The sequence below is a fragment of the Scatophagus argus genome, chromosome 16 (genome assembly GCF_020382885.2).
Source record: "Scatophagus argus isolate fScaArg1 chromosome 16, fScaArg1.pri, whole genome shotgun sequence".
Lineage (NCBI taxonomy): Eukaryota > Metazoa > Chordata > Actinopteri > Scatophagidae > Scatophagus > Scatophagus argus.
Window position 1 is genome coordinate 4,096,229 of NC_058508.1, and position 22,443 is coordinate 4,118,671.

The 22,443-nt window shown below is 41.2% G+C and overlaps 1 protein-coding gene across 5 annotated transcripts in view; it reads left to right on the forward strand.

Moving 5' to 3' along the window:
• The window catches only part of hdac5 (histone deacetylase 5), a 47,153-nt gene that overhangs the window by 20,119 nt on the left and 4,591 nt on the right, over window positions 1-22,443 (forward strand). For 4 of the 5 annotated variants that reach the window (XM_046414211.1, XM_046414210.1, XM_046414212.1 and 1 more), the window contains 21 exons: window positions 5,749-5,835; window positions 7,050-7,306; window positions 7,404-7,548; window positions 7,664-7,769; window positions 8,859-8,992; window positions 11,155-11,286; window positions 11,513-11,622; window positions 14,083-14,199; window positions 14,429-14,540; window positions 14,627-14,740; window positions 14,860-15,053; window positions 15,134-15,252; window positions 15,375-15,570; window positions 18,619-18,727; window positions 19,682-19,815; window positions 20,234-20,354; window positions 20,944-20,993; window positions 21,086-21,193; window positions 21,285-21,340; window positions 21,486-21,573; window positions 22,182-22,301. In XM_046414211.1, coding sequence (XP_046270167.1) covers window positions 5,749-5,835; window positions 7,050-7,306; window positions 7,404-7,548; window positions 7,664-7,769; window positions 8,859-8,992; window positions 11,155-11,286; window positions 11,513-11,622; window positions 14,083-14,199; window positions 14,429-14,540; window positions 14,627-14,740; window positions 14,860-15,053; window positions 15,134-15,252; window positions 15,375-15,570; window positions 18,619-18,727; window positions 19,682-19,815; window positions 20,234-20,354; window positions 20,944-20,993; window positions 21,086-21,193; window positions 21,285-21,340; window positions 21,486-21,573; window positions 22,182-22,301 — 2,609 coding nt within the window. The remainder of the gene's footprint in view (window positions 1-5,748; window positions 5,836-7,049; window positions 7,307-7,403; window positions 7,549-7,663; window positions 7,770-8,858; window positions 8,993-11,154; window positions 11,287-11,512; window positions 11,623-14,082; window positions 14,200-14,428; window positions 14,541-14,626; window positions 14,741-14,859; window positions 15,054-15,133; window positions 15,253-15,374; window positions 15,571-18,618; window positions 18,728-19,681; window positions 19,816-20,233; window positions 20,355-20,943; window positions 20,994-21,085; window positions 21,194-21,284; window positions 21,341-21,485; window positions 21,574-22,181; window positions 22,302-22,443) is intronic. The other variant, XM_046414213.1, reaches the window with a different exon arrangement.

The window sequence follows — 22,443 nt, forward strand, 5'->3', positions numbered from 1 at the left end:
TCATCAAGGCATTTGGACTGAACCAAAACATTAAAGCTGTGGGATGTAAACCAAAACAATGAGCTGAAAGATGCTAAAATGCTTCACAGAGCTGAAGGGAAGGATGGAGTTGGTGATGATTTTTTTCTGGGTTCATCACCATGAGTGATGTTCACTACATATAAACAAAAGACAAGATAAACAAAAATGTTGGCTAGTGCAGCTTTAAAAATATACTTATTTTGTACACGATTGAACCAGATGTTGTCAAAGAAGTAAAGCTTGATGTAACACAACAGACAGCATCCGCTGTGGATGACCTACAGTCTGCCAGCCCATAATACTTCTGACCCACCCTCAGTCTCTATAGCAACGCTACACATGTGACTCCTCTGTCTCTCTAAGCTTCTAATTTGTCTAAAGTACACACAGCCATTATACTATTTTTACCTCACTCGCTCTCTGTTGCTCTGTCTTTTCTTTCTCCCTCTCTGTCTTTCTCTCTCCTGGCTTTTTTTAGAGTGTTTTGCAGGGCTGATGTCATAGTACTTTTTTTTTTCTTTTAGCAACACGGAATGAACAAGACAAGGATAGAGAGAGAGAGAGAGAAGAGAAAAGACGAATATTGGTTTCCAGAAATACCTCCCAGCAGCAGTAGCAGCAGTGTGAAACAGGAGTGAGAGAAACAGACACTGGACTTCAAACTAAACACTACTTTTGTCTTTCTTCTTTGTGTCTTCATGAACCATTTTATAATTAGCAGTGACAAATCTTGGCTGACACATGCTGTAGCATCTTCCTTTCTTTATTCTTTCTTTATTGGCAGGCAGCATCTTATATGATATATACAGTAAATGTGATCAGAGGAAAAGCAAGAGGAAGACTGTAGTTCAAATTACCCAGCATGAAAACAATTACTCGACCAGTTCATGTTTTTGTCTCCATCTTTGTTGCTCATTTCATGTGTTTCTACAATACATCTTCTACACCTTCCAGAGATAATCTGTTTGTTTGTTTGAGCGTTTGTAGATGGACCACTTTCCTTTGTCTATTAATGCTGTGTTTTAAAAGCGTTAACTACTTCTTCTTCTTGTGTTTGTTTCATACTAACTGGATACATAAAACACTTCCTGTGTAGCAGGAAAGAAACGGTGAGTGTGTAGAACAGAAAACAGATTTCAATATCTGGATAAAGGATGGATCACATTTACTTTACAGCAGTCACAATACTGTCAAAGGCAGAAGTTTTAAAATGTATATTTGTTAAACTGACATCAAAGTATTTATGTCATTTTATATGAGATGCATTTTGTAGCATCTTTAGCAGGCATTGGAAGCCTTTTTCTAATCGTTGCTTTTTGAGCATTTGATCATTGAAATGTAAGAAAACTCTGAAAAATGCCTGTCACAGTGTGAGTGATATATTATGAGTTGCTTGTTTGGTTTGTCCAATAGAGATTCAGTTTTCTGACAGAGATGATGATGAAAACATCAAGTATTCACAGCTGAAATGCTTGAACCCTCTGAATTTTTGCCATTTTTTGCATTACAAATGATTTAAATCATTTCTGTCAATCAACCAATCAGTTGAAAATGAATTAAACATTTCAGGTGTAGTTGAATATAAATGGCATTATAGCTAGAGATTGATCTTACAATACTTTATGAATACTGAAATATGTCTGTACTAGCTAGTTTGTTGATGTTAACATTAAGCTAACAACAGAGAAGATTAGGGCAGATATAATCAATTCATATTTTAGGTACTGGACTGTTGGTCAGAAAACAAGAAGCATCATGACTTCACTTTGGGCTTAAAGACATTTATCACTATTTTATGACTTTTATAGACCAAACAATTGATCAGTTGATCGAGACAGTATTGGCAGATTAAAATAGAAATAATCAACAAACCCCTAAAACACACAAACAAACAAAAAAATAGAATGCCTTTTAGTGCACTACTGGGGGTCCAGCTAGATCTGACCAGTCAGGTTGGACCACTTCAGACCAGTTTGATTTTAAAACCAGACCAGACGAGCATTACTGAATTTTACCATTTGCAGTGCTCGACTAAGCAGCCGCTCCCATTGAGGCCGTGAATGGCAGTGCAATTAAAGATACTATTATTATGTAGTGGCACCACAATCCATCTGAGACACATCATGCCTTTATTTTTCACAACCACCATTAAACTTACCTTTGTTCCTCGAAACTTCAGAATAAATAAAATACTGTGCTCAGCACTTCAGTACCAGAAGTGTATTAATTTGAATCAGACACCAGAAGTGTTGGTTGGTTTTAACTGCGTAATGCAGTACCTCTAACAGGGTAACTACACAAGGCTTTGTAGTGAAGTATTGTAGTGTGTACCCTAACATAAGACAACCTCACCTCCACTGACATTGTTTGGTCTTTATGGACAAATCTCAACTCTGGCTCATCAAAACAAAACATATGGAGGCGTACACTGTAGCATTGACTACCTTGGGGCTCCTGCTAACCAGATGCATGCTAACTGTGGTGACGGCTCAGTTGGTTTTCATCAAATCAGACTTGTTTATGCTTGTGCACTGGACCAAACTGGCAAAACTAGAAACCTGCCCAACTCTCCTGACCAATTCAAGCATGGAACCTTACTTGTTTCATTCATAATCTTAACATAAATGATTTCAGCAAACTATATGAAAAAAAGTCTTTTCTTTGTGATTTTAAAATCTCTGTGCTGCACTAGTGTGAAGTATGCAGAGTCATATAATCAACAGCGTATGCTCATTTTTGACAGGATTCGCTGACTTCATTCTTTTTCACTGGATCCAATCCAGTGCACGAGTTTCTGTGTTTAACAGCACTGAGCTGTAGTCAGTTAGAGACTGATATGACTGACTGAAATGTTGCCTCTTTGTCAGACTGTACGTTAGTGTGAGTGAGTGTGTGTGTGTTTACCAGACTATAAATGTCCTCAGTTTGACGTCAGACGCCGGCTGCTGTGGAATGCTGCTCTCTTGCCAAACGGACTGTTGTACACACACTCACAGACCAGTCTCTCACACACACATGCACACAGGGACAGTGTGTGTGTTGTAGTGGAAGGGGAGACACGTGCGTCACAGTGAAACGCCAGAATATTTGTTTAGGTAATTTAGATGTGAGTGGCTGCACACATATGCTCAGACACAGGCACGCGCACACACACGGCCTTGTCTATCCCCAGTCCTCAGTTTTTGGGCTTTTTACCAACTTTTTCTTAAAACAGCCACAGTGGCTGAGCTAACTGAACAGTCACAAACCAGCAAACCTGATACTTTGCTATGTGAAAAGGAAAAATCATTTCACAAGATTAAGTCAGAAATAAAATCTGAGCTTGCGTGGAGCTTGACTGACTTAAGTAATGGATCCGAGTAAGTAAGACAGCCCTGTAACTCAGGTTTGAGGTCAAAGATCAGAGGTCACTTTGTGAAGACAGTGTAACAGTAAATTGATGAAATCTTTCCACTGCTAATTAGTCAAAGTCCTCCAGGACAGGGCTAATAGTCTTGGCTTTAGTGTGGATGTTGATGTTTGATTAGCTTAGAACCCATGTGACGCAAAAGCAGAAAAGGTGTGCCAAAGAGTGGGAGGTGAGCAGGGCACCTTGGCGCAGAAGGGTCATAGGTCAGACTACACAGCAGGTAAGTCCTAATTGAATTTCCTCGTTGGCCAGCAGACAGCTAATATCCTGATGTCCCAGCGTGCTGCAGTGCGTGGAATCTTCCAGGAATTAGCCTGATCTAATAGCGGAAGTCAGCCAAGGCTAGGAGAGCGTAGTCACCACAGGCTCGTGGCGACTTCCATGCAAGGTCACATGGATAGCTACTAATGGTGATGGGATGCTGAGCCCCCCCCCCCCCCCCGAATTACTCCGACCCCCACCTGTCTGTAAGGCAGTGTGTTAAGCTATTTTCTCTCTGCGCTACCAAAAGCCAACCTGAAAAAATAGTTCAGATGACATCATCCACACACACACACACACACACACACACACACACACACACACACACACTCACTCACTCACTCACTCACTCTCTCTCTCAGACACACTCGCACTCATACACACACACACATACACGCAAGTGCACAAGTGATCATTGTAAGCTGATTGGAGCGGCTAAGCTGATAGGAGCTTCCGATCTGAGTGTTGCAGAGTCTCAGCATCATAGCCTGTACAGGGATACTGTAAAAACCTAAATCACCACAAACAGAAAGTGTGTTTTCATACACATTTTTATACACATTATAAAATTTTCTGTGACTTTTCTTACCTGTAGCTTCCTCTTGTAATTTTTGGAACTCCTTTGAATATTTATCAGGCCACATTTTTTGGAAAATGTTCACTTTTGAAAAAAAATGTAACACATTAAAAAAGGAAAACTGTGATAATTAATCATTTGGCTCATGTATTTATCACACCTGTGAGAGCTCTTGTGAGCGAACCTGAAGGAGCTGCAGGTGTAACATGTTCTCTCCTGGTAAAGTAAAACCATTTTAGTTTGCACTGGTTAATTTTGATCTGCAGTGGAAACTGACTCATTGAGTAAATCATGGCTTAAACGTCCACTGAAAGGAGAAACACTTCAGATCTTTGCAAAGCGATGAGGAAACTGAGACCTTCCTCAAATGAATGCAGGACATAAACATAAATGCCATGTTTCTATCACGTTTTTTGCATTCTTTGTTTGAGGGTTGACTGGAGACCTTTTACCTACATCATCCTGTTGTGTCCTGTTCTGCTTTGATTTAATGTGACATGACTGGGGAGTTAACGCCACCAACTTTCAATTTTTGCCTAATTCCTAATAGTTGTATAAAATAAGTAGATGGAAACATTACTTAACGTTTTCCTTCTGCAATTTTCTGGAAATATTGTGAAAATTTGCACTTAATTTAGATGGAAACTTGACTTCAGGGAGTAGGTGATAAAGTATAATCAAAATTCACGTGTATTGCAACAACAGTCAGTAGTCAGTTGTCATCGGTCCAAAACTTCTCCCAAATATAAAATAGATCCACTTTTTTTCCAGGAATTTCCCCTAAATGCTACACTTAATTGCTTGAAGCTTTGATGATGAATTTGAAATGAGGAATTCTTGCCTTGATGTATTCTGTGTTTTCACATTGGTGAAAAGTCAGCTAACGCGCTGTGGTGCCTGAAACAGGAAATCAATATTAATCTGTCGTTGCGATTAGCCAAAGTAGAGACTACAAATCCAGATCAGTACAAAGCGGTGTATTTCTTCACTGACTGAGAGGAGGGACACTTTTACTTTTTGGTCCCCATCACAGTTGTTTCTGTAATGCAGCAGGGCACCGACAATCCTCTTTTCTTTCCCGTCTTCTTTCTTTCTGCCATACTGTCATAAATGACAGCAGACTTCTCTGATCATTTGTCTCTGTGAATATTTCTGGCACGTTAGCATGTTCTGCTGTGTCCTTAAGCCTAGCCATGCTGAATACAGGTAACACTGGGGTAGTTCATACTCATTGCTCTCCAGTGCTAGGCTAATGCTAGGCTTATGGTTATTTTTAGGCTGCAGAATACAGTGTTCCTCACTTCTTACAACACTACCACAACTCATCTGAATGAAATGGGAACTGCCTCTGTGTGTGTGTGTGTGTGTGTGTGTGTGTGTTTGGGGGGGTACGCAATGAATGATGTAATAGTCTGACAACATTTTCCAGACTAACCAATCACTCTCCCTCCCTCTTTCTATCTTTTTCTCTGTCCTGCAGTAGTGGAGGTGAAGAGCAGCCTCCCATCGGGCATGCAGAGCCCAGTAGGAACAGCCAGCGAGCAGAGAGGAGGAGGTGGAGAGGGTGGTGAGTCCTCTAAGAGTCCTTGGGACAGGGAGGGTCCATGTCTCTGAAAGGGTTTTGATTTAGTGGGTCAAGTGCCTCCTAAAAGTGGGCCAGTAGACTGTCTTTGGATTGGTTCAAGCTTTACTTAAATGACAGCCTAATTGGTTTTATACATCAAAGTCTGTTTACTACTGCATATGTGAGACAATGTTGTATGAAGGCTGTTGTGTCCCCAGAGGGAGCTGTGTGAGGTGTAAGAGATGGGGTTGAAGACTGAAAGTTTGAAAATGGATGTGGAGGTAGAAAGAAATGAATTAAATGTCCTTTGTAGCCCACTGAGCCTCTCTGCTTGAGGATTAATGCTCCAGGCTACATTAGCCCCTACCAGCATAGCACACCCAAATCTCAGACTTAGCTGATGAAGTAGCCTTTTAAAGGTTTTCTGCAGTGTACCTCAGATCTGTGCCACAAACTGTGTAGAATGAACCAGTCTGAATCTTTAAGCTGAATTTATGTTAACATGAATGGCACTAGAGATACTGTACGTAGCGGAGTTCAAGCAGTTGTTCACTGTTAAATTTCGTTAATGACACAGGGGCTTTACTATAAGAATGTGTCAAACATGGTCAGGCTGTTTTGTGTTCGGTGGCCCTTAGATATATTGACCTTAATCTATGCACTTCAGTAGAATTCCATCCAGGAAACTTCTTTTTCATCCTGTCTCTTGTCTGAATAAGAGACTACTGCCGTGGTATCATTGGGTTTACGTTCATCCACTCAGTGTAATAAAGAGCAGTGAGTGGGGTGAGCTGAGCCAGACTGATAAATCACCCAGGTGCTCTTGATTAGATGTTATCTAAGGTTACTTCAAGTTCTTCTGAGATTATGTGAAATTACTGGGTCATTGAACGGGTTCCAGCGGTCTCTGAGAGTGTTGAGAAATCAGTATGCTGAAAATGAAGTCCTTGTTGGCTTGTCATACACATCTGAAACACCTCACATCTCCCAGTTTATAAATAAGGTCTGCGTCCAATATTCTTATGATACATATACTTCTTATATGATTCTTTCTTAAACTGACCATCTAGCATGCTTTATTTCACTCAGTGAAGAAACTTCTCTGTCAAGTTTTTGTTTTTTATTACACTTGCATCTCTTTTTGTGCAACAACATGGATGACCTCTAGGATGTTGGAAAGTAAAGTTAACTTCTTGTGCATTGCTTCTTTTTTCCAGGTGGGGGTCCAGGAGAAGGCCCAGGAGGAGGAGGTGGAGGAGGTCCAGTAGACCTGCGGACAGAGCCCAGGGTGGGGCCTCTCTCTGGGGGTGCGACAGTGGTGGACACAACCATGAGAGAGCAGCAGCTCCAGCAGGAACTTGTGCTGCTCAAACAGCAGCAGGAGCTCCAGAAACAACTGCTGTTTGCAGAGTTTCAGAAAAAACACGAAGTGCTCACGAGACAACATGAAGTCCAGCTGCAGGAGCACCTGAAGGTAACCAGGCAGGTAGTTAGTCTCTGAGCCTATAGGCTGGATTGCTGCTTCATTTGTCATTTAGTAAGATATGTCTTTGTGCATATGTGTGTGTAAGCAACAACAGGAGCTGCTGGCAGCAAAGCGGCAGCAGGAGCTGGAGCAAAAGAGGAAACTGGAGCAACAAAGACACGAGGAGCAGGAGAAACATCGACTGGAGCAACAACTGCTCCTACTGAGAAACAAGGAGAAAGGCAAAGAGAGTAGGTCATATAGCTGCTATGCCATGCACATGTTTGCTCTGTGTCTGCAAGCCACCTGTATAAAGACAGTGAGGTGTCATGATTGCTGTAACTTCTCTTTAATGTGTTTTGGAAGGTGCCATTGCCAGCACAGAGGTGAAGCTGAAGCTACAGGAGTTCCTTCTCAGTAAAAAAGAGCCTGGCATTGGCGGACTGAACCATTCCTTCTCCCCAAAGTGCTGGTGAGCGTTGCACAGATGTCAACACATGTTATTATTTGGAAATAATGACTATTGTTTTGAAATACATAAATAATTAGCTAGATATTAAATGATAGCTGTTGGAATTAAGTTGAGATATCCTTCATTATGCCGGTGACATAGTCCATTCTGACTGAGGGTTTGTCATCTTAGTTATGAGACACATAAACGTGAGCAAACTTTGATTCATGACATCTGAAGTAGTCGGTTCTGCCAGAATCGTCACTATTGCACATTGAACTATTGCTACATTTTACCCACTGCGGAATAGTGTAGGGAGCAAGGGAGGACATTGTTTTCTGAGGAGACATCATGTGCTGTCCTGCATCCCACACAATGTCAGTTTGAACAATCATCTTGTTTGTCCAAATTATATTTCAAGCTAAAAGTTATCAGACATTCATTAAACATATTCCCAGTATTCCGTTCATGTAATAGAATTTAATTAAACATTGGCAAGCAATTCATCTGGTTTAAAAAAATAAATGAATATACAAATTAAAACAGTGAAATAGATCCATCAAGTGACTGCGTGAATTTTAAAGACATTACCATAATTGACAAATAAGATAAGATAGATCTTTATTAGTCCTGCAGGGGGAACTTATTTAGTTTAGTTTAGACACCAGTATACTTATTAGTATACTGGTGTCTGATGTTATGAATTTTTAGCCTTTGGAAAAAGTCCTGTCTGGCTTGAATAACACAAATGGGATAACAAAAAGCCATCTATTTAACAGTTAGAGGAAGGTATATATATATTCCATGTCTGAAAGGTGCCATAGGTGACATGATGTCACATCCAGTTTATTTGTACAGGGAATGTTTCACTGATCCCTGATGAGGAGTCAGTCGAAGAAGAGAAACATTCTTCTTCATTCCTCACTCACAGTAACGGGAAATAACAGGAAAGACATTCTAGGAAACGCAGGAAATGGCTAAATTAAGTACGTATACACTGAGTAGGTTTAGAGAAAATCACTGTGACTGTTTTACCAGCCAGCTAACTCGCTTTCCTCTCGTGTGTGTGTGTGTGTGTGTGTGTGTGTGTGTCTTTCTGTCTGTCTACAGGGGAGGCCAGCACACCTCCCTGGAGCAGAGCTCTCCTCCGCAGAGTAACACCCCAGGAACTCCTCCCTCCTACAAACTGCCCCCGCTGCTGGGGAACTACGAGGGCAAGGACGACTTCCCGCTCCGAAAGACAGGTAGGAGAGTGAGGCAGAGGGAGGATGTGTGAGTGATTTGTCACCATGTAAAAGCAGTTTGACAAAGGACTATGTGGAGGTGGAAGTTGGTATATATGTGTTTGTGTGAGTCAGTGTGAATCTGAATCACCAGGGAAGAGGTAGACCAAAGCTAGAAATAACACACACACACACACACACACACAGTTTCAGTTATAACCGATATTGTGTGAAACATTTTTGTGAGATCATGCAGGTCAGGGTGTGAAACTGGTTCAGTCCCTACAGGAACCTTAATTGACTATTAAACAACGCCCGCCCCCATCAGTTACTATTGTTATGTCTGCCAAGATTTTCTATTCTTGCGACACATATGTTTACAGTGACAATGATGGCAATTTTACATTTGAAAAGTAATCTTTGAAAGATCAAGTATGTTTCCACCCACCTGCTTAAATGCATTTTCAAATTATAAACGACAGACAAAGTTCTGAAAACTTGAAATATTTAATACTTGCCTGAGGTGTAACAGACAGGTGAGTAAATCATAATCGCTTGTGACTCTTACTGAAGATTCCACTCGCCGTGTGGATCAGTGAGAAGACCCTCCCGTATTTAATACAAGAAACTCAGAAATGTCATAATTACAACTGAAGACACGGATAGAGACAAACAGCAATGTTATTATATTGCAGTGCAGAGCTAGTTACAGTCCCAGTATTCTAATGCAGTATGTTAAGGAAAATGTAGCATCAGATCATTTCATCCTATCTAAAAACCCCTGTTTGACAGCTTAACAGTGATACTTACTTATAGTTTTGGCTGACTTACTGATGTGTTTGGCCAGTGTTGCTTTTCCAAATCCAATAAACAGCAGGACGGAGCTGTTTATTAGCTTTAACTCTGATAGCATCCAATACCTGCTCATGCTGCTAAACAGTGGATGTGCTGGCCGTGAAGAGGGCTTTTTTGGACGTAACCTGTAACCCGACTTAAGTCCTGACGTTAGAAGTAAAGCTTGTGTGACTAGTTAAGTTAGTTAACCACATAGGCTATTGATGTTGATATACCTGAAGCCATTTGGCTGTGCAGCTCCAGTCCAATGTGATATGAGTGACACTTAAGGTTGTGTGTATGTGTGTGTAGTCTTTTATCTGCTTACAGGAAGTATCTAATCAAGCTTGAAAGTTTTACCAAAAAAATATCCTGCACTTTTTCACAAATCAGTCACTGATTTTTTTTTTCTTTTTTTGTTGAGCTGACAGTATCAGACTGTGGAGTAATATTTCCTCGCATACAGTACAGCCTTCTTCATCCTGCTATGAATACATACTTGAAGTTCCAAAAGTGTCTTCTTTTCAACCAATATTCCAAATTCAGATGCAGAAATGATTTTCTTTTGCGCCCCGCTGCTTTTCAGACATGCCCAGCACATGTCAAAACAGCCCGCCATCAGGTGTTCTTCAGTGGCACTTATGCAAATCAGATGAACTGCAGTTAGGCTCATTTACATCTGAAGTTCTGTAGTCTTAGTAACAGCATGCAGTAATAAATCCTCAGCTGTGTTTATCCAGGCCCTTGCAGCCTTATTTATGATTTAAAAATAAAGATCAATAGCACAGATTTTAAGTATCAACATTTAACACACAAAATCCCTTTTATGCTCATGTCCAGCTCTTGCCCAGCCAGATCTGTTATTGGCTGTCCTGATGCCACATAGTAAACAATAACAAAACATCCAACTATTCCTAGAGTACGGACTGCTGAAAAACTATTCAGCCCACTTAAACCAATAAAACCTGGATGCTTTACCCTCTTTCTGCTCTTGCCCTTCACTATTTTAAGTTACCTTAAAAAACATCCACCGTAGCTGCTCATCCAGCAGGCAATCTAGCCTGCCAAAATGTGCAGCCAGACAAAACATAATGTGGGATTAACCAAGCTCCTCGATCTACGCTGTTAGCCTGCTGTTTGCAAAACAACATGCCCCTTAAAATACCCCCATGAAATACTCTGCTAAAAAAAACCCCACTGAACTTACACTGAAACAAACAGCAGAGATACAAAAATGCTGAGGAAAAACAACACTACACTAAAGCAACTCCATTGACATAAAATGTATTTTCTCCTTTCCAGACAGACTGTAATAAAAATTCACTCCCTCTCTGTCAATATGTGTTCAGTTTCTGAGCCTAACCTGAAGGTGCGGTCACGGTTGAAGCAGAAGGTGGCAGAGAGGCGGAGCTCTCCGCTCCTTCGCCGGAAGGATGGAACTGTCATCAGCACATTTAAGAAGAGAGCCATAGAGATATCAGGTAAATACACACGCATACATACATGACAGAGTTTTGTCTGAAAAGAAGTGTGAGGTTGAACAGAGAAAAACACACAAGTAACCTGTTTAGTGCGTGTATTAATAATATAAATTATTATAATAAGACATTTCACATTTTATGAAGTAACTTGAAAATTAATTCCTCTGTCTCTCTCTCTCTCTTTTTTCTGTGTGTGTGTGTGTGTGTGTGTGCGTCTCTCGACCAGTCTCCTCTCTCTGTAATAGTGCTCCAGGTTCAGGTCCCAGCAGTCCCAACAGTTCCAATTCAGCTATTGCCAATGGCAACACAGGATCGGTTCCCAACATACAGACTGAGGTACATACACAGTAATACTTCATTTTAAGATTTGAAGTTACACTCACTGACTCGTGCAGCTCGTTGGTCGGTTTCAGTTTCAGCCTTCATTTCTTCATCCTTGACATGCAGCTCGAGCTTGCCACCTACAGTTCAGTGTGGTTCAAAGAAGTTTATTTGTACATTTCCAAAATAAGTGCTGACCAGAGTGCTTTGTAGAGAAATTTCATTTTATTCAAGAAATAGGTAAATGTCCATAACAGAAAAAATTAAAGCAGCTTTATGGCTACAATTATAATGAAGGGGAAAAAAGACAATTTTTAAAAGTTGGATCTTAAAATGGAATTTCAAAGTGGTGATAGATTGGAAAGACCTGACAGTGAGGAGCAAACTGTTCCACGGTGTGGAAGAAGACTGGGAATGTGTAATGGTAACACTGAGGATTAACTGAACTCATCAGATGGTCAGATGATCAGAACTCGTTTCTAGGGTTATGGCGTTGTGTTTTGCATTTTTTCAAAAGCAACACCCAGGTCTTGCATATGAATTTGACCAACTGCAGAAGGAGGCTCAAACTCATCCTATACTCTATTACATATCCAGTGCATTTAGAAAAGTAATGCTGAAATACTCCAGTTTGATCGATTCTTGAACCTGTCTTTGTTAATTTTGCTGAATCCTAAGCTTATCATGGATGAGAAACCATTTGTTTGGAAAGTCGTTGTTTGGAAAGTCATTGTTGGGGGCTTGACCTCTCCTAACATCAATTTTAGGAGGACTTTAAAATGAGGCACTTTTTAGTTCACATATTTGGCTCAACTTCAAGACTCCCTCACTCAGATCCTAAGTTGTCTAACCTCAAATGGATGTGGGAAACAGATTTAAATATGTCATTTTCAGAGCAGGCTTGGAAATAATTCTGAAGAATTTGAAGAAAATGTCCAGGGAGATTAAAACACGACTGGTTCAAGTTTCTAAATAAAATTTCACTGACTCCTTTAAATTTATCTTGAGCTAAGCTGAGGGAAAGTGCAGAGTCCTGGAGATGTAACAAGAGTAATGGCACTCTGGCACTCCTTCTGTGGTCTTTTCCAAAAAGTGCCGCATTACTGAATTCCTAAAAATATTAAATTTATCATTGGTGAGGATGTTCGGTTTTTTAACCCTTCGAAGATATTTATGTGATGCATATGGATGAATGTGTATGGCCAGCAAAATGCGATGCATGTTTCCTGTCCTTTCTAGCCTGTTAAGATTATTACCACAATTATTGTTAATTTATCTACTTTTTCGGTCAAAATTTATGATTATTCAATTTAGCACACTCCCCTTTATTGTTTATTTCTGTTATTGTTTGTATTGGTACTGTATTGTTCGTATTGAGAATGACAAAGAACAATCCAATGAATCAAAAGGAAAGCAATGTAGAATTATGTCCACTGAGCAAATAGCAACCCAGCAAGACTCATACTGAATTTGAGTGATCGTTTAACAGTTGTTACCAAGTCGTCTGCACACAAACATAATTTGTAAGAATCCTGTTTATATTAACAGGGATTAGAGATGCACAGATCAGGCTTTTTTAATACCCACACTCAACCAACCTGTTATGAGAGGCATCCACACCTCCCAAACCACAGAAAGATCAAACACCTGAATCCAACCTGCAAACTGTCAACTTTATGCATTATATTTGCACAATTGCCACAGCGCTCTCCAAGGTGCTGATCCTGCTGCTGGGAGCGACACAGCGCTTTTTTCTCTTTACTGTTTTTCCTCATTCTCTCCCGCCCACGGTAGTGGGAAGATGTAGGCTAAATAAACAGACAAATTGTTCCAAATGATGTTCTTTATTGCTGAATAGCAGCAAAACAAATAACCCTTCATTAAAGACATCAACTCTACATGCAGTCTCTTTTTGTCGCTCTCTCACACACAAACATGTGATGTGCAGTGTGTGTGTGAGAGGTGAAGAGAGGGTGCTCTGTGGACTATTGCATGTTGTCTTTCTATAAGTTATTCTTGAAGTTATTAATAACTTACAGGAGACGTTGCTTTGTCACTTATTAACCAGTTGCCCTGCAGGGTTATGGTCGAACTGCGCATCACTTATGGCTATAATGAGGCTTGTAGATGCTGGCTGACAAGCATTGTATTTCGTCCCAATATGTGCAGATTTGCTTTTTTTATATGAGGACTGAGATCTGAAGTGGGAGTGTAAACAGGAAGTGAAATGAAACAGCTGGACAGTTTTGATTATGGGCAGATGTGCAAGTAAGCGGCCAATTTCAAAGAATGCAATTCTAGAAAGAGGATGCGGAGTGACGTGTTGATCTGAGAGAGATGCTGTTAGTCAGTGCTTACAGTAGATGGTAAAAACAGTGGTTACCATAGCAACTAGAATGAAACCCTTTCAACTACATCTAAAATTTCACAGAGCAAGACACCTAAAAATTAACCAGCCTGCATGTCTGTCTGCAGCTGAGATCTCTCCATCAGACACTGGGGGCTGATGGGACACTGAGTCCTCTGAATCTCTATACCTCACCCTCCTTGCCGAATATCTCCTTGGGCCTCCCTGCCAACACACACATTACGGTAGGTCAGCACAGCTCACACATTACATCACACACTACGCAGAACCATATAGGCACAAGCACTCCTGACTTTTACAGCCGTTCGTTCTGTGATAAATGAGTTTTCCAACCTGCTCTTGAGCATGTCACATGACCTGCAGTTTAGGCTTTTGCACAGTACAGAAATTTCCATATTAGTGACTTTGCGGTGGTTACATTGACTAAACTGTATGTTAATGCGCTCTCTACAGGCCCCTCAGAAACTGTCTACCCAGCAAGAGGCTGAGCGTCAAGCCATCCAATCGCTGCGAGGAGGCGGAGCTCTAACAGGAAAATTTCTCTCAACTTCCTCTCTACCTGCAGGTAAGCCTTATGCTAGCTCATTAATAACATTTGAAATATATTACATTATTCTGAATGATTTGTTATTCAAGATTGTTTCTTTGCAGGGGTGGGGCATGATGTGGATACACCACCCCCCAGCTCTCATTCTGCCCATTCCTCATTATTGCAACATGTACTACTGCTGGAGCAGGCCAGACAACAGACTGCCATGCTAGCTGGTACACACAAGCACACACATACCTGCACAACTATTCTAAAGTCTATACTAATATGTGACCATGGACCACCTAGACTGTCCAACTTACTGTCTTTTTGTTATGACCCTCCACCTACTCAGTCCCCATGTACAGCCAGTCGCCGCTGGTTACGGCAGAGAGAGGCGTGTCCAGTGGAATGCGGGCGGTCAACAAGCTGCCTCGCCATCGGCCGTTGGCTCGGACCCAGAGTGCACCATTGCCACAGTCCCCCCAGGCCCTGCAGCAGCTGGTGGTGCAACAGCAACACCAGCACTTCCTAGAGAAACACTACAAGGTACACAAGTTCAAACACACACACACGCATACACACACATATGCTCGTGCTCACACACTAACACTACCTTGTGTGTTTAGATGCTATCAAAGGGGACAGAGCTTCCTAGGCCACCACCCACCCACCCAGAGGAGACAGAGGAGGAGCTAACAGAGACCAATGACATGCAGGAGGATGACGGAGGGGGAAGCGTTCACAGGTGTGGCATTTCTGACAACCAACAACTCAGTTTGAACATCAGATCCATCTTAATCAGTATCTTTATATGGTGTTATAAACACCTGATGGTTTCTTCAAGTGTGTCTTGTTCTGACCAATCAGGCTTCAGAAAGAGGGGTCTGACGACAGCACACCTTCCTCTGAGCGACTTGGTGTGCATGTAAAGGGTGAGGAGGAGCATGGGGGTGTGCATGTAAAAGGAGAAAGCACAGAGAGCGAGCTGGATGAAGAGGAGGAGGAAGAAGACGTCATCCAGTTGAGGGAGGGCGATGAAGAAGAGAGGGGAGGCTATACGCAGGTTTGTGTGTTCTCATTACATTCACATTCTCATTGTGCAGTCACATCAACAAGTCCTAGCGTATCTCCATCCACTCTGCACTTCCACTTATATTCCAAGATTAAAAAAAAAAGGGAATTGTGTTTCTGTCAAAAAACATATCCGTATATGTGTTTCGCATAAAAACAAGCATCCAGATTGGATTGCAATTTATATCATGCTAATGCTGAATTGTCACAATGTCTTAGAAGCCACCAGGTACAATAGGGTGACTCAGTGCACAGCTACAGTCAAATGGACAACAAATGGAAGCCAGGCCTTGCCATTGAGAGTGCATGACAACTAACTACTAGCACATTAGCTGAAATAGTTAGCTAAAAGTAATATTTTAAACATTTGAAATAGTTGAAGAAATGATTAAACTCTAAAAATAATAACAAATTGATAAACAATTGAAATAATAAGCTTAACTTAGTGGATAAATTGTTGAAGGTTTTAGTTTAAAGTAAAGGATAAACAGCTGAAATAGCTAGCTAAAAGTAATTAGCTGAACACAATGAACATATTTTTTAAATAAACAGCTAAAATTACTGGCTAACAGTTGAAATACTCTCTAAAAGTAAAAGCTTAAATGACTGAAATAGTCCGACTTCTGGCACTCCCAAGTCTTGCAAATGAAACCAGTCTAAAAGATTCAGTTGAAAAATGAATAAAGACAAAATGATATTGTGCAGTGAGCGCATTTAGAATTTGATTGTGGGGTTGAACATGGAGCTCGTTGGATATTGATGCAGGACCAGGTAAGACAAAAAAGATCCCAGATCCCAGGTCAGTTTTAAATTCAGGACATTTTCGTTACGCAGTATCATCCCACAAAGGGGTGAATCACACAAATGCATCATCAGCTGACCTCCTCCTGTTTTCTGTCTCACTGTGTTTGCTCTGTTACAGATGTTACTGAGTGTGTACTGTGTGACTCATCACAGCTAGTAGTTCAGTCCAAACCTGAAATGGCTTCAGGTGTTTTTCACCCTCGCACGATTGTTTTCACACGTAGAAATCCTGAGCTGCAGTGCGTTTGCGTATCACAACTGAGTTTTCCTCTTGGGTGCTGCTTGCTCACAGAAACCGACACGTGCTTTGATGAGCTCATTGCATAACATGCCTTTTGTGTGGTGTCAGTGAAAAGTACATGAAGTTTAGTTCACCAGAATTTCACAAACTGTGCTAGTGTGCTTAAATAACTGGCTTGTATGCTGTCAACACTGGTATTCATCCAGTTAGTAGTGTGCATGTAGCTTGAACAGTGATGTTTTACTATGCGAAGAACTCAAATGTGGATTGCTGAAATGGTCTGATCTAACTAAAACTTTACCTTTAATAGAGTTAACATCACAACACAAATGATTCCTTTAGATATGCAAATGGTTTACTCCAAAGAAACTCCTTTCTATTTACTCTGTTCTCTGTTATTTTACTTACATGATCCTACAGGTTGATTATTTCACTTTTCCATTGTGCTGACGCTGCTACCCAGTCCATGTCTCCCTGAACTGCCAATATAGCAGAAAATCTCGGAACCCCAAGAAAAGATAATTGTTAGGTTGCCCATTTCGCAAGACAAGGTGTAGCATATGATATGTGTCCATGCTGGTGCATAAGAGTCGTTAGCCAAAAAGCTTTTGTGAAGCTGTGGCTCTCGATGTGTTGTTGTTGAATAAAGGTTTAATGATGTTTTTTGTGTCTCCAGAAGGAGTTGTGTAAAGTCCAATAGCCTCAAGTGATGTCACTTAAGTCAGCATCAGTGAGAGCTGTAATGTGAAATAAGTGCATAAGCACATGATTTCGTGTAGTCGCTTGCATTGTGGGTAACATCGACAGTACGGAAGAATGCATGGAATTAAAAAGATGAAATCTCTGGTTCTGCTGCATCAATTCTGTTTTGTTTTTTTTGTTTTTTTTAAACAGAGACCAACAGTGTTACAGCAGTGAAACTGATGGAGGGCTCTTTTAAACATCAGCAGGACTGGTCACATGTTGTCTTCCAAGCGTGAACTTCACACTTCAGTGTTTTTTTTGGGGGGTTTTTTTTGTGCTTTTTTTTCATTTTCTCTTGGCTCATCACACCTCTGGACCATGTCCACTGTGGGTGGTGTTTGGGCTTGAGGATGAGGCAGCTTTTATTTGAGGAGAGGGTTGAATGGATTAATTCAAAAACGTGCAATCACATTTAACAATTTTTTTTTTTTTAAGTACACAAGTACAGGATGAGTCATCAGAAGAAAGCTTTGACATTTTACAGAAAGAGAAAAGAGTGTGATTTGTCATTTTGTGACATAAATCTACTAGTAATTATGGTTAGCGGAAGGAAACACAACTTACTTGAACAAGAGACCAACTCTCTTAAATCATCATGGTGTCAAAAGAGCTATGCCACTAGGTGTCCAGTCCAGCAGAGAGACGGAGACAAAAACACACACACACACACACAAGTGACATCACCAGCTGGTGACTCAACCACTGGACTCATCACTGTGTGTTGCTGTATGTCTGTAGATCTTCAAGCATGTGTGTTTTAGTGTCCACCCACACATGATGAGTCACCCAGTTCGCAGCAGGAGCACAGCAACACCCCCTATATATAGACCCTGAAGAGTGAGTGTGTGTGTGTGCTATACACACACTCCTCCTGTGTGGAGGTTGGAGATCAGTGAAATTCAATCAAGACAGTGTCATGAAAACTTGAGTGTAACACTTGTTGTTTTCATAAAAAGGGTCATAGCAGCAGTTTTTACTTATTCAAAATGACCTGTTTCAAATCACTCCATATGTCATTTGTAAATTATAGTATGTTGTTATATACTAATCTTTATGAAAATATTTAGTATTGTAGTAATGTAGAGTAATTTCAGTGTGTGTGACGACAGAGTGAGGAGGAGGAGGAGGAGAGTTGGTGTTAAGCATTCTGTCAGACACACACTCTCCTCCATCACTGCAGTGAATGGACTGATCTCTGATTCATCATTTTGCTATGAATCATAGCTTTCTCTGTCTCCTCCTTCCCATCAGGCCTTGCAGCTGGGTGTGTTCCAGTCCTCGTTGGCCCACAGACCCCTGGGAAGAGCGCAGTCCTCCCCTGCAGCCACTGTCAATCCCATCAAACACCTCTTCACCACCGGTCAGTTATGCTTTTTTTAGGGGGGGGGGGCATCCTGATTTGTTATTGGATGAATGTTTGACCACAGAAGTGTCAGTCTGCATACTGCGTACCACCATGCTTGTTGCTTAGCAACAAGGAACTGACTCTGTTGTCCGGTGGTTCAGATGAACTAAATGAACTGACTGAAATACCATAAATGCTGCACTCTTGTTTTGTCTGTCATAGCTATATTCCTGACCTATGAGTGTATTTGACCATGTTCCAGCAGTCAGTACAAACTCAACATTTTTCTTCACTGGTTTCACAGTACAGTCCCTCCATTGGCTCAGGGTCATCTTTCTTGTGTGGTTGCACATCTTCATCAGTGTTTAGGTCACTATTCACAAAACAGTTCAGAAAGGCTCAAAGTACCTCATAACTAGCCAAGTTAGGAGTAATTAAAAGTAAGACGCAAGTTACGACTACTATGATTACCATTCATTTGAGTATTACAAAAATATGATCAAATTTAGCAGGCCGAGAAGTGTGTATGTATGAAAAGTCTCATACACATTATAAAAACAAAAATATCCAGACACACCTGCGTTTTCCATGAGTTGGGCTAGACCCCTTCAGACTAAACAAACACTCAGAATCTAACAGTGTGTGTATGTGTGAGTCTAGCCTCACAGGTAGCCTGGCAATTTAAATGTGTTATCATGTCCCAGGTTCTCACCAATGAATGTCTCTCACAAGCACTGTGGTAAATTCACTGTCTCTCACTTATAGCTGCTGACATCTTGTGGTGCTGATTTGTTACTACATAATACGTCGTTTAACCACACATTTGTTTTTGCACTTAGGTAATTGCTAATAATTTAATATATGAACTATTATCTGCATGTTGTTTTCTGATTCTTGTTTTAATTCTCTGCTCTTGGCTTTATTTGAGGATATATAGTAGCAACATCTCTCTTTCTTATCTCCCTACAGGGCTTGTATACGACAGTTTGATGCTGAAGCATCAGTGTGTGTGTGGAAATGCTCACATACACCCAGAGCATGCTGGGAGAGTGCAAAGCATCTGGTCTAGGCTGCAGGAGACGGGCCTGCTGAGCCGCTGCGAGGTATACACACACACCTCCACACACCCATCCAAACCCACCCACACATATACATGCACACACACCTCTGCAAACAGGACCTTTGTACTATAACCACAGTGATGCAATGTCCTGGCTGGTACATACACTGCACTACTCCAGCATGTTCTGTACCACACTGCCAACATTCGCCACACAGTGAGTGGCAGTTAGCACAAATTTATCATCATTTCCTGTAAATATTTATTTGGGTCGAATTTCTGCAGATCTTCTCTGCATCTGCACACCAAAGTTTCATCTATAAAAGCTTTTTTTTTTTTTTTTTTTTTTTTTTTTTTTAATTAATTGCAAAGATATTCTTTCTGTTTTTTCCATGTGCAAATTTATAATGTGCTCACTGCTCACTCCGTCTCTGTCTCTCTCTTTGTGTGTGTGTGAGCAGAGGATTCGTGGGCGTAAAGCATCTCTGGATGAGATCCAGTCGGTCCATTCAGAGTTCCACACGCTGCTGTATGGAACCAGTCCGCTGAATCGACACAAACTGGACCACAAGAAGCTGCTGGGTACCTGTCTGTCTGCCTGTCTGTCTGTCTGATTGTTTGTCTGACTGGTCATCAGATCTGATGTCAGTTTGTGCCTGGATAAACTGCTATCTGAATAGTATGTTCAGACATGTAAACACGTGCTGATGACGCACTGATTCAAACTTACAAACACCTTGACTGGAAGAGGTCCGTGTTTGAAAAAAATGGCATAATATGTAAAGATACTCCACTCCAAGTAGAAATGCTGCCAAAAATGTACGTGAAAGTTCTACAGTAAAATATTGCATGTGACTGATGTATTCATATACAATACATATGAATTTGTTAGACCATTACTGAAGCTGCTTTTAACTGGTTTATATACAGTTGGTTAGCTTAGTCTGGTGGTTCCAAACCTTAGAGCAAACCATATAACCATGTGACTCAAATCTTCCTTTAGGTTAGTCAGTGAATCCAGGTTAAAAACTGGACCCATTTTAAGCTGTCGTTTGAGCTGTCAGTTGAGTGTGTTTTTGTAGGTTTGGTGAAGTATGAAAGATAAATCTATAATTGATCCCAGTTTACACACTACAGGACCTGTAACCTCTGCTCTGATTGGTTGTTTCAGGTCCAATCAGCCAGAAGATGTATGCCGTTCTTCCCTGCGGAGGAATAGGGGTGAGGCCATCTCCGCTTGCCTATTATCTGTCTGCCAGTCTCTGTCTGTCTGTCTGAACGTCACTATTAAAGCTCTGTGTTGCCCCCTGCAGGTGGACAGTGACACTGTGTGGAATGAGATGCACTCGTCGGCGGCAGTTCGCATGGCCGTCGGCTCAGTCATCGAGTTGGCCTTCAGAGTGGCAGCAGGGGAGCTGAAGGTAAGACCCTCAGAAGCACGCACGGTTTTCAGAGAAGTAGTTTGAAACACTGTCTGACCCGACTTTCATGCTGTGTCTGCCTTTGAACTAGAATGGCTTTGCAGTGGTGCGTCCACCAGGCCACCATGCTGAGGAATCCACTGCCATGTCAGTACCCCCACCAGATTCTTACTACACCACTATGTGTTTCTCTACATCAACTCAATGATTGACAATGACTAACCACCTTTTCTATGCATGTACATGTGTGTTCTGCTTGTGTATGTGCGTGTGTGTGTGTGTGTGTGAACAGGGGGTTTTGTTTCTTTAATTCAGTAGCCATCACTGCCAAGCTGCTCCAACAGAAACTGGGAGTGGGCAAGATCCTCATTGTGGACTGGGTGAGTAATGCACACACACACACACACACACACACACACACACACACACTCTGTCAGAATTGTCACCTGTCACAGGAAATATTCATTTCTTTTAAAGTTTAAAAGTGTTAATTATTCATTAAAAATTGGATTGAAAATTGAAAACATATTAATCATGAATTAAAGATTGTAGAGCCTGCCAATCTGTTACACAACTAACGCTGAGCTGTCTGACATGAACCCAGGTGACTCTCTTCTCACCTTTCTTTGTGCAAAAACATCCACCACCTTAAAAACAAACCAAAAAAACCAAGGCTGATTCAGACATGACCACATGACACATCTGGGACATCATCTTGGTTGTCTTGGTTCAATCTACATGAATCTTAACTTGGAGAGAAAGAAAGAGTTTTAAAAAGTCTCATTGCGTGGGAACCCAGTCAACACCTCTTGCTGACCACTTTGACAGGTTCTGTTTGTTTTTAGTTGTTTCATTCTAGATGGCCTTATCACTGTGTAAATATTGTGTACTGTGTATATTGAAATGATGAAAAACGAGCAGAGAGAATGTCTGTATTATACCATCCCATTAATTCTCCACTTGCTACCACCTTGACCGGTCACTGCAGGACATTCACCATGGCAATGGCACCCAGCAGGCCTTCTATGGTGACCCCAACGTCCTCTACATCTCCCTCCATCGCTACGATGATGGAAACTTCTTTCCTGGCAGTGGAGCTCCTGAGGAGGTGCACGCACACACACACACACACACACACACACACACACACACACACACACACACACACACACACAAACACCCACACACATCTTAGTCTTGGTGCACTAGACTTTGACTCCAATGTTATATTTACTCAGGCTCCACCCAAC